The sequence below is a fragment of the Peromyscus californicus genome, unplaced genomic scaffold (genome assembly GCF_007827085.1).
Source record: "Peromyscus californicus insignis strain IS unplaced genomic scaffold, ASM782708v3 Scaffold_9__1_contigs__length_137607984, whole genome shotgun sequence".
NCBI classification, from domain to species: domain Eukaryota; kingdom Metazoa; phylum Chordata; class Mammalia; order Rodentia; family Cricetidae; genus Peromyscus; species Peromyscus californicus.
Genome location: NW_026294617.1, coordinates 10,064,045 through 10,075,367, shown reverse-complemented (window position 1 = coordinate 10,075,367; position 11,323 = coordinate 10,064,045). Strand labels below are relative to the sequence as shown.

The 11,323-nt window shown below is 38.4% G+C and overlaps 1 protein-coding gene across 1 annotated transcript in view; it reads right to left on the bottom strand.

Moving 5' to 3' along the window:
• The window catches only part of Lrrc34 (leucine rich repeat containing 34), a 34,990-nt gene that overhangs the window by 5,257 nt on the left and 18,410 nt on the right, over positions 1-11,323 (bottom strand). Inside the window, exons 6-10 of the mRNA XM_052730441.1 lie at positions 8,322-8,450; positions 6,000-6,095; positions 3,197-3,351; positions 2,475-2,630; positions 1,393-1,519 (exon numbers count right to left, since the gene is read on the bottom strand). Of these exons, the coding sequence (XP_052586401.1) occupies positions 1,393-1,519; positions 2,475-2,630; positions 3,197-3,351; positions 6,000-6,095; positions 8,322-8,450 (663 nt within the window). The remainder of the gene's footprint in view (positions 1-1,392; positions 1,520-2,474; positions 2,631-3,196; positions 3,352-5,999; positions 6,096-8,321; positions 8,451-11,323) is intronic.

The window sequence follows — 11,323 nt, the reverse complement described above, 5'->3', positions numbered from 1 at the left end:
GCATACCTAAACCTATGGAACACAATGATGGTGGTTATAAGAGGCAAGTTCATAGCACTAAATGCCTACATCAAAAAATTGGAGAGATCTCATTAGTAACTTAACAGCACACCTGAAAGCTCTAGAACAAAAGGAAAAAATAGTATTCAAAAGGACTAGGTGGCAGGAAATAAACTCGTGATTGAAATCAATAAAATAGAAACAAACAAACAAAAAACCACCACAAAGAGTCAATGAGACACAGAGTTGGTTTTTTAAGAAAATCAGTAAGATTGACAAACCCTTATCTAAAAGGTAGAGAGAGAAGATCCAAATTAATAAAATTAGAGATAAAAGGAGGGACATAACAGATACCAAGGAAATCCAGAGAATCATAAGGACACACTTTAAATGTCTGTACTCCACTAAATGGGAAAATTTAAGAGAAGTGGATAAATTTCTTCATATATACCATCTACCAAAGTTAAATCAAGATCAGATAAGCAATTTAAACAGGCCTATGACTCCTAGTAAAATAGAAGCAGTAATTAAAAGTCTCCTAAGTAGGACCTGGAGAGAGGGCTCAGCAGTTAAGAGCACTGGCTGCTCTTCCAGAAGTCCTGAGTTCAGTTCGCAGCACCCACATGGTGCTCACAGCCGTCAGTAACTGCAGTCCCACAGTAGGGCAGCACCCTGTTCTGCTGTCCATACATGCAGACAAAACAACCATATACATAAAATACCTAAAGAAATCAGTCTTTAAAAGAAAGTCTTCCAGCAACAACAAAGCAGCCCAGGGCCAGATGGATTCAGCACAGAATTCTACCAGACTTTCAAAGAAGGATTAATTCAATACTCAATCCCACTAAACAGAAGGACCATCACCTATTTCTTTTTACCCTGATAGCTAAACCACATAAAGACCAAACAAAGAGAATTACAGACCAGTTTCCCTTATGAACACAGATGCAGAAATTCTCAATGAAATACTTGAAAACCAAATTCAAGAACACATCACAAAGCTCACCCACCATGATCAAGTAGGCTACATCCCAGAGATGCAGGGATGCTTCAGCATAGGTATGTAGTGTGAAGGACTCAGGGTTTACATGCGTGAACACTAAGTGCTACAGAGCTTCTTACAGGTGTCTCTGATTCCTCTTCTTGACACATGAGGAACTTTGCTACATCAAATCAATTGTAATTTTTGTTTTCATTTGGAGGAATTGGAAAATTGTGTGGCTTAGTGATCCTTAATACTTGTATATAGCATCAGATATCTTTCCTAGCAGCTACTTTTTAGGGTTTAAGTTAAAAATTACCCAAAGTATAGTGTGACACCATTCTTTGAAACCATTTATGAAAGGAACTTACAAGTATTGCAGAGCCCAACAAAAGTCTGAAAACACTTACCACACACGTAGCATCATCAAATTTGTTCCCCCAAATGTAGATATTAGATAATATGAGGTTTGTTTTCATTGACTGTGAAAGAGCAACAAGCCCTTCTCCTTCTATCTTGTTGCTGACTACAGACAATCTGTAGAAAAGAAATATCATGGAATCCTGAAGTCCCACAAAGAATCTTAAGTCAGCATCAACACTTACTAAATCCATTTTATTAACATGTTTCAATGTGCTGATCTAAATATTGGCTGTAGAGGTCCATTTAATCCAAGGAACCTATTTTTTTTTTAATTGAATGTGTCATATACCCAGGAAAGTTTCCAATGTTTTAAAAATAGCCTGCTTGCTTCCCTTCCTTTCCTTTTTTCCTTTCCTTTCCCTTCCTTTTTCCTTTCCTTTCCTTTTTCCTTTCCTTTCCTTTCCTTTCCTTTTTCCTTTCCTTTCCTTTTTCCTTTCCTTTTCTTTCCTTTCCTTTTTCCTTTCCTTTCCTAAGATTTATTTATGTATTTGGGTGCTTTGCCTGCTTGTATGGCTGCACACCAGAAGAGGGTATCTGATCCCATTGTGGATGGTTGTGAGCCACCATGTGGGTGCTGGGAACGAAACTCAGGACCTCTGCAAGAGTAGCCAGTGCTCTTAACCACTGAGCCCTCTCTCCAGCCCCTATTTGGTAAATGTTTTGAGTAGATTACAAACGTAAGTATTGTGTTAAATGCTTATGAATTTTCTGTTAGCATTCAGGATAAATGAGAGTTTTGGGGGCTGGAAAGATGGCTTAACATCTAAGAGTAATTGCAGTTCTTGCGGAGGACCCAGGTTCTGTTCTCAGCACCTACCACAGGCATCTTACAACCATGTCTAACTCCAGTTCCAAGGGATCTGATTCCCTCTTGTGGCCTCTGTGTACACATTTGGTGCATGTATAAACAAGCAAGTGGACACACATATATATATAAATAAAAAGAGAAATAAAGGTTTTTTCTCATGAATTTGAATACACAATTATCCTATTAGAGCCACCCATTTTTTTAAAGATACTCCTTAGAATTTTTTTACTTATTTTGATTAAATATAAAAACCATACTAACGCTTTAAGACTCCTGTTGTGGGAAGTTAGAGTTTCACTGAGGTACTTTGCGCCTGTGTTTTCTATTCTGTTAAAAGAAAGATCTATTACTTCCAGGGTAGTATTGCTTTTCAGTACATCAGCCAAATACACCATTCCATCACGAGTTATTTTATTGCTGTGGAAGAAAGCATATTTAGCAACATTTTAAAAACACAAAGTATTGTTCTTGTATTCATAAGCTACTTGAAACCATATAGTAAACTCTCTATTTCCAGTTAGTTTGCTCAACTTCCAAGAATAACAATTCTCCATGAGGGGCTGGAGAGATGGCTAAGAGGTTAAGAACGCTGGATGCTCTTCCAGAGGTCCTGAGTTCAATTCCCAGCAACCACATGGTGGCTCACAACCATCTGTAATGAGATCTGGTGCCCTTTTTTGGCAGGCAGTCATGCATGCAGACAGAATGCTGTATATATGATAAATAAATCATAAAATAACTATCACAACATTGAAAAAACTCCAAGAAATAATGCTTCCATATGTCTAGCAATCAAGTTGTTACAGATATATTACTGTATAAGCTAACCTAATAAAGCCTACAGCTTATGATAAAAGTTCAACAACAGTTAGAATTTCTAGTCACTGAAAATAATGTCTAACACATATCTTACATACTCTGAACATTTGTGTAGACTAACCTCAAGACTTAATCTTTGCATTATCATGTAAATTACCACTTACCAGCTGACATCAAGGTAGCGTAGGCTGCTGTTCAGAAACAGCGCGTTGCACAGCTGTTGCATACCAAAATTTTTTATGCCATGTTTACACATATGCAGTTCAACAAGGGAGTGATTTTCTTTCAACATGTGGCCCATGTGAACTGTAGACTCTTCCTAAAAATAGGTAACGTCTTTTCTGAGTTTGAAGTATTACTTGTACATTTCAAGAGCATATATTTTCTTAAAGTTAGGTGGATTTTTGTTTTGTTTCTTGGTACAGGGTCTCGTTATGTAACTCGGACTGATCTCAACCTTGTCTCTGTTGCCCAACCTCCTGAGGACTGGTGTTACAGGTGTGTGCCACTACATCTGACCTTAAATTAGCTTGTTAAAAATACTGCATTAAAAACAAAACAAGGCCGGGTGGTGGTGCCGCACACCTTTAATCCCAGCACATAGGAGGCAGAGGTAAGCAGATCTCTGTGAGTTTGAGGCTAGACTGGTCTACACAGTGAGTTCTAGGACAGCCATGGCTATACAGAGAAACCCTGTCTCCAAAAACCAAACACCAAAACAAAACCAACAACAAAACACAAACAAAAAACAAGAAGTCTGGGTGGTGGTGGCGCACACCTTTAGTTCCAGTACGTGGGAGGCAAAGGCAGGTGGATCTCTGTGAGTTCAAGGCCAGCCTGGTCTCAGAGTGAGTTCTAGAATAGCCAGGGCTACATGGAGAAACCCTGTCTCAAAATAAATAAAACAATTTTATTAAGACTCTTAGTTTAGGGTTAAAGATACAACTCCCTGGGTAATGAGGACCTGAGTTCTATTTCCACTATTCACAGAAGCCAGGCATGGCTGCATATTCTTGGAACCTCATTGCTGGCTGTTAAAGACAGGCGGATCATGGGCTCTTATGTCCAGTTAATCCAGACAGTGAACTTCATGTTCATTGAGAGGCTCTGGTGAAGGCAGTAATGCCGAGAGTAATTGAGAAGACCTTTGGCTTCCTCCTCTGAACCTGCATGTACCCTTATAGGCATACACAGTCACATATATATATATACATATATATATATATATATATATATGCATATACACATATACAACAAAAAAGAGTATCATATTTGCACTTGGCATATCTTTTTTTTTAAATAAAACTATCATTACTGCCTCAAATCATATCTCGTGTGTGTGTGTGTGTGTGTGTGTGTGTGTGTGTGTGTGTGTAAGGGGAGCACAAGGGAGTGGACCAGGTCTCACCACGTAGCCTGGGCTAGCCTGGGAACTCAACATCCTACCTCAGCCTCCCAAGGGTACTGGGGTTGTGATGTGTACCACTATGTGTAGTTCCAAATGAAATGTGTACCTTCTTAGAAATAGGTAGCAGGAACTTGTAAAAAAAAAAAAAAAATGCAGTAACTCAGTGACTTACAAAGAGGATGGATAATTGGGTTTACAGTAACAGTAATAGTTATTTTAAGAGGAAAACTAGCAAAGCAGTTTTTTATATCTTAGTGTGTAGACTTCCCCATTCCCTCAGTGTGTCACCGGTCATCTTGATGGCTTAAGATACAAGGACAGTTCTCAGTGTTTTGAGACCCTCAGCTCTGCTTTGCCTGCCTGCCTTTTGTAGTGGTTTCAAGTTCTGGAATATGTTTGTTCATTTTTAAAGTTTACAGTCTAGCTGTTCCTAGGTGAAAGATACGTGTGTGCACGTATATTTTCTTCCTCAAAGGTAGTCTTGAGTTTTTATCCATAATCAAGCATAAGTGGGCCAAAGCAGTTTTGTTAAGAAGTCCCTGTAATATGCTTTGTGAACAAATCGTAGTATTTTACTCATCTTAAAAAAATTGTTTAGACTTATTTTATATGTATACGTGTTTTGTTTGCTGCATGTGTGTCTGTGCACCATGAGTGTGTCTGGTGCTTGCAGAGGCCAACTATGAAAAGTAGCACTTTAAAATATGCTTACTTCTCAGTGATAGGAAGGAGGAACAATGAGCCAGATAATTTTAAATTATGGACAATATCTGAAAGTTTGAGGTTTATGTCAACAGTGAACCTCTAAGTTCATTATTTGAACTAGATAAAATGTGCTGGGCCTTCTTTTCTCCTGTCACTGAATGAGTTCTTATTTATGAGTTTGTTTTTGCTTTTGTTTTTGTTTTTACATTTCACCGGAAGGGGTGAGTGTGCATGCACATGTCACAGTACACATGTGGAGGTCAGAGGTCAGAGGTCAGCGGCAGAAATCAGTCCTGTTCTTCCACCATGTAGTCCTTGAAATTGAACTCAGCTCATCAGGTTTGGCAGCAGAAGCTTTTTAACCCCTGAGCCATCTTGCCCGTCCAAATTTATTTCCTTAAGAAGAATCCCACCCAAAAGGCTGTGGAAACAAGAAGCCACATTTTCATCTCCCTCCAACAAGAACCTTAGTCTATAGAAGGGATCAAGTTCAGACTCACCAAACTTCATGCATGCACTTGTGTTGTGTTCCAAGATGTAATGGTCCAGCCATACCAATATAACAAACGATAAAACAGCCGACACTGGGCGTACAACGTGGCTTATGAAACTTTAAGCATACATATCTTCTTTCTGTCTTACACAGAACTTGAGTTTCATAAGCTTGCTGCTTAAGTAACAGCAGCTAAATGCATGTGAGTCACCAAGAAGTGACATAATTCTCCTTTAATACCTTCACAAGCTGCAGTTATATATAACAGGACTGTTCAAGAATGCAATGTATTCATGTACCATAAACCCCAGTTGGACCCTAGTCTTAGTCCTGTGGACACTGTCATCACTTGAATACTGACCTGTTCTCCATACAGTATAGGTCGGTTCAGGTTTATCCCCTTGATTGCTTGGTTTTGAGTCAGTACTGTAGAAAATGCTATCACACTTTGCAGTCCCTACAAACAGGTAAAATCCATTAAGGAAGTTAACAGTGTATTACTCTCCCTGCATAACAATTTCAAGATAATTATCTGAGTTCTGATAAAATTGTACAAAAGGTAAAACATCTCTTCTCAGAAGTGAATTGTTACCATATTCCTCCACCATGCCTTAAAGTCTGCAGCATGCATAGGGGGTTTCCCAATGTTTCAGTGCCTGTTTCCTACGTGTGACTCTGGGCTCGCTCCTCAGTCATTTAGGTTCTCCACAAATGAGGAGACAGCCCTGTGGGTCCCCGCTAAGTCTCCTGTACAAACACACTTGTGCAGTCATTCTTGTATATTCTTACTGGCAGTAAGTGAGTGCAACTAGGAAGGTTGTTAGACACATTTTTATAGCTCCTGTAGGTCTCCAACTCCGACTGGAAGGCCTGTCCCCCCTCATCTTTGTGAGGACGCCACCACACACACAGCCTGTTAGCTGATAAATGGCTTTCTCTTGCTGCCTGTCATCCAGTTGGTCATTAAGTCTAAACACATGCCTCCAAAAGATGTCTCAAATTAGTTCATCTCCAAATGTTTCTGTGGTGGTTCCTCCTGCCCAAGCTCCTCGTCTCAAACCTGGATGGCTGCAGCAGCTATCCCAATGGCCTGTTGGCTTCTTGCTGCCCTCCACTTCCCACAGAGAAACTGGTGACCCTTCAAAGCACTGATCAGATATCCCTCAACTTTAAGCCTTTCCATGATTTGCATTTATATCAACTTCCTCTTCTCTGCCCCACGATCTGTCCATGAACTTCTGTTCCTAAGGGCACTCTTAATTCTGCTCACACACTCACCTCCCTTGTGACCTGCCATAGTTCCTGTCCTGGGAGAAGTTTAGTACTGTTTTACTGTTTAATTAATACCATCCTGTTCATTTGGGTTTTATTTTTTTTCTGTACTGAGGATTGAGCCTAAGCTCTTATGCATACTAGGCGTGAACTCAAACTCAGCCCTTTTTAATTTTTCTTTTATTTTGAGACAAGGTCTTGCTAAGTTGTCTAAACTGGTCTTGAATTCATTCTGTAACCCCCAGGCTTCCTGACTCCGTAGTATTACCTTCTCAAGTTTCAGGCATCCATCTTATCAAATAAAATTACCTCCTCTCCAACATCAGAGTAGTTAGTTTTCTTGAAAGTACTTTTCTCTGTTGATTGACATTTCCTCCGAGTAAACTACAAAGCCTCGTGAGATCAGAGAGCATCTCATTCACTGTTGGAGCCTTTTAGTGTCTTATGTGACTGGTGTGTAGGAGCAGCAAATACTGACTCACTAATTCCTAGAATTGTACCAGCTCTATCTTGCCCTTTAAAAACATCTTTCCAAACCATTGCAGATTTTGTGTCCTACTGAATTGGCATTAATCTGAGTTTATGCAACAGATTTAAAGGTCTCAAGACTTGAAAGCATGATCAAGAAAAGTGCGATTTATAATTTGAAGACATGCAAAAATGCAGCTCTTGTTATCTGGGGATGAAGCTTCCAGAGCCACGTTTAGCACCATCACGACTTTCACAGTACAACATACTCACTGCAAAATATCTTCTATCAGAAGAAATTTATGTTAATACTTATGAAGTAGTATTTGTTGAATGTAAATGAGCATATTGTTTTCTGTAAGTCACATACAGGTTAAGATGAGTTATGCATAGAGTTTAGAATATCTTTATTATGCTAGTTATTGTCCAATTATTGTGTTTGCTGTACTATGATACTTTAAAACTTTACCTTATATACAAGTGTCTTGCCTACATATATGTATGTGCACCATGCATATGTAGTGTCAATGAGGCCAGAAGAGATAACAGATCCCCTAGAACTGGAGTTACAGATGGTTGTGAGCTGCCACATGGGTGCTGGGAACAGAACCAGAGTCCTCTGTAAGAGCAGTAAATGCTTTTAACTCCTGGGCCATTTCTACAGTCTCTATAATCTGATTAACAGTCTGTATCACTGCGTGAATGGAAAACCACACTTCCTGAGAGAGTAGAGTAAACATTAATGTCTTGTCAGGGTAGCAGCATATGTGTGCAGTTCCAGCACCTGGGAGACACAGGCGGGGGAGCTGTGAGTTAACTGGCTGGGGCTGCATGGCAATCCTTTGCTCAGAAACAAACAAGAAGAAACTGGTCTTCTAGCTCCTCCTGCTGTTTCCCTGGGAGAAGACCCACTGCACCAGTGACTTTCTCAGAACCAGCTCACCAGGTCACAGTCGCCCAGATCCAGTTTCTCCAGGGATGAGTTTATCTGCAGCATTGCAGCAAAACGCATGCCGCCTGCATTTTCAATCTTATTTCCAGTCATTCTCAAGTATTTGAGAGTTTTGTTTTTCTGGAAAAGAGAAACAGTCAAAACTTAGTTGCTTAAATTTGAATTCACAAAATTCTCAATTAAATGAGTCAGCAGGTTGTATTACTATTTGCAAACTAATTTTTACAGAGAAAGAGTAGGATATATTCTGTGAAAGTAACCTATAGTGCATTCCTGCTGAGCTCCTGGCTTGGCTCCAGAAAGTAGCACCTAGCCCTAATCCTTCCTTTGTTTAACCATACCTTTTTTTGTTTCTCTTAATTGCCCTATATGAATCTGGTCTGAGAGTCAAGGATCAGAGGGTCTCCCAAGGATCAAAGACCTATGCAAAACTTGATTCTGGAAACCCAGAAAACTGAGGTACCTGATAAATCAAGTAATTTGTACTTGGCATTTGGTCTCTGGAAGCTCCTTTTGGGGTGCTTTGAAGGTATGGAAATTAACTGGCTAAACTGTAATAGTAAATACAAATGCCCTAGGCAAAGGGAAAGTACTTCAGTCCTTTGAGGCTGGACCCCCTGCAACCATGAAAGGCTAGGTTCTTTCTTAAGATGCCTCTGAGTCTTCATTCATTGGACCCGAGTGAATCCACACACCTGTGTCAAGACCATTCAGTTACATTTGGTGCCCAACATGGGACTTGAAGAAGGACAGAGGATCTGAAGGACAGAGGAGCTGGCCATCTTAAGAACTGGAGAGAGCACTCTTAGGGTAAGAGGACTCCAGGATTGGCAGGGTCATGGGGAATTTAAACTCTCCATCTCAGGAGCAACAAAATGTACAGTTGCTAAATGCTTATCAAATAAAAAGCGGTAACTGCACAATCTTTAAAGATAGAAATACAGTGGCTCCTGAGACAGGAAATAAATAAAGGAAAAAGACCTTTCTCAATAGAGAAAAGGGAAAGAAAGAAAATAAAAAAGGAAATCTTCCCAATAGAGAAGGAAGGAAGGAAAGGAAATAAAAGGAAATTTCTCAATGGAAAAGGGGAAAATGTTTAATCAAGAAAAAAGGATTTTCCCAGTAAAAAGGAGAAAAATATTAAAACTAGGCCTAAAGAGTATAAGGCCCCGTAAAATAAAAATTAAAAAAAAAAAGCCTCTTCTCAGTAGTAATAGAAGAAGAAAAAGTTCTTTCCGATTATAAAAAATTTCAGGATAGTTAAAACTCTGAGCTCTTTCTGCCTGCGAGCATCTGAAATTACAAAGAATCAACAGGTGGGCCTCACTGCTGCTGGCTGAACAGCAAACACAGAGCTTAGAATTATGTCATCTGTTTGCTTAACTTTGGTTTTTAAATGTTTATTTTTCCCCCAGAGCAGGAATAACTCAACATTGAAAATCCCTTCGTTGGAAATGTTTTCTGTTTTTCACTAATGATGGGAATAACTCATTATTAATAGTCCTTTCATGGGAGAAAGAGGAAGTTTAAATGGCCCAACTTCTGGTGAAGAACTGTTGCAGTCAGGACATGGAATGCTAAGTCGATGCTGTTTGAATTTCCAGAGATATTAATCATTCAGTGTATAGAGGATGTTCTCTTCTTTAGATTGTCTAATAATATTTGGATGAATGTTTGATTTTCACGGTAGATAAACTAAAGGAACAGGATTCGTAATTTTCAACTATATATTGGATATTCTCTTGTCTGTTGATCATTCCTGAGAATTTGGCTCTGCTCTTTAAGTTGCTTTCTAGAAATTCTTGGTTAAACTCTATAGAAATATAACACCTGAAACAGATTGGGTTGTTAGCTTATTAAATAATGTGGTTGTTAGGATAAAAACTCACAGAAAATAATCTCTTACTGATAAAGAGGTTACAAAATTTTTTTTCCAGTAAATAAAATACAGATAAATTGTTTGATCCACATTGTTAATAATTGACAAGTTGCATTAACGTGTTACTTACAATCTATAAAAAAGGATCCTCTTTTTAAGATTTTATAAAAGTACTCCAGAGTATTGCCTAAAGTTACCTCTTAAAATCCTATAGAGATTGTATTTAATGTTTTTATAGATGATATATATAAAAAGGACCATGGAAATAGAAGCTGGTGATAAAATTGTTCAGTTATTCTTACTTCCATATCTTAAACGCAAAGTGGTGCCTATATGTAGAACTGGAGGCTTTGGAAGTTCAGGAGAAAAGGTGTTTTGGAAAACAGTTATCAATGATAAACAGCCTAAATTAAAAGTAAGATTACATGGGGTTGAGATTGAAGGATTATTGTATTCTGGTGCTAGATGTATCTATAATTTCACAAGAATCCTGGAATCCCAACTGGCCTTTACAAGAAGTCTCCACTCAATTTATAGACATTTGAACATTATCTCAAGTAAAGCAGAATGTAGAATGGATTAAATGTATATGACTGATACAGCCATAAATTTATGAGGAAGAGATTTGTTACAACAATGGGATCTCAAATTGATATTCCTACAATTTCAAAAACAACTTATAAATTGATATTTAAATTGGGATATATTCCTGAAAGAGGCCTCGGAAAAAATTATAAGGAAAAGTCACAGGCTATTCAGGTTGTACAAAGACAAGATAGGACAGGATTTGGCTATCCAAATTTAGAGTAGGGGCCACTGTCCATAGCCTAACTTTATATCAATATTTCGTAAATCAACCACTGGAAATGACTTGTAAACAATTTCCTTAGTCTATTATTTATCACTATATGGATGATATTTTATTGGCTGTCTCTGATACAGATACCTTAAAAAATGTTTAACATAGTACAAAAAAATTTTACCCTGTTGCAGATTACAAATTTCTCCTAAAAAATACAAAAAAGAGATTCTCTTAGCTATTTAGGCTATAAATTAAATAAACTGAGAATTCAGCTATGGAAAGTACAGATTAGGAAAGATTGACTGCATACTC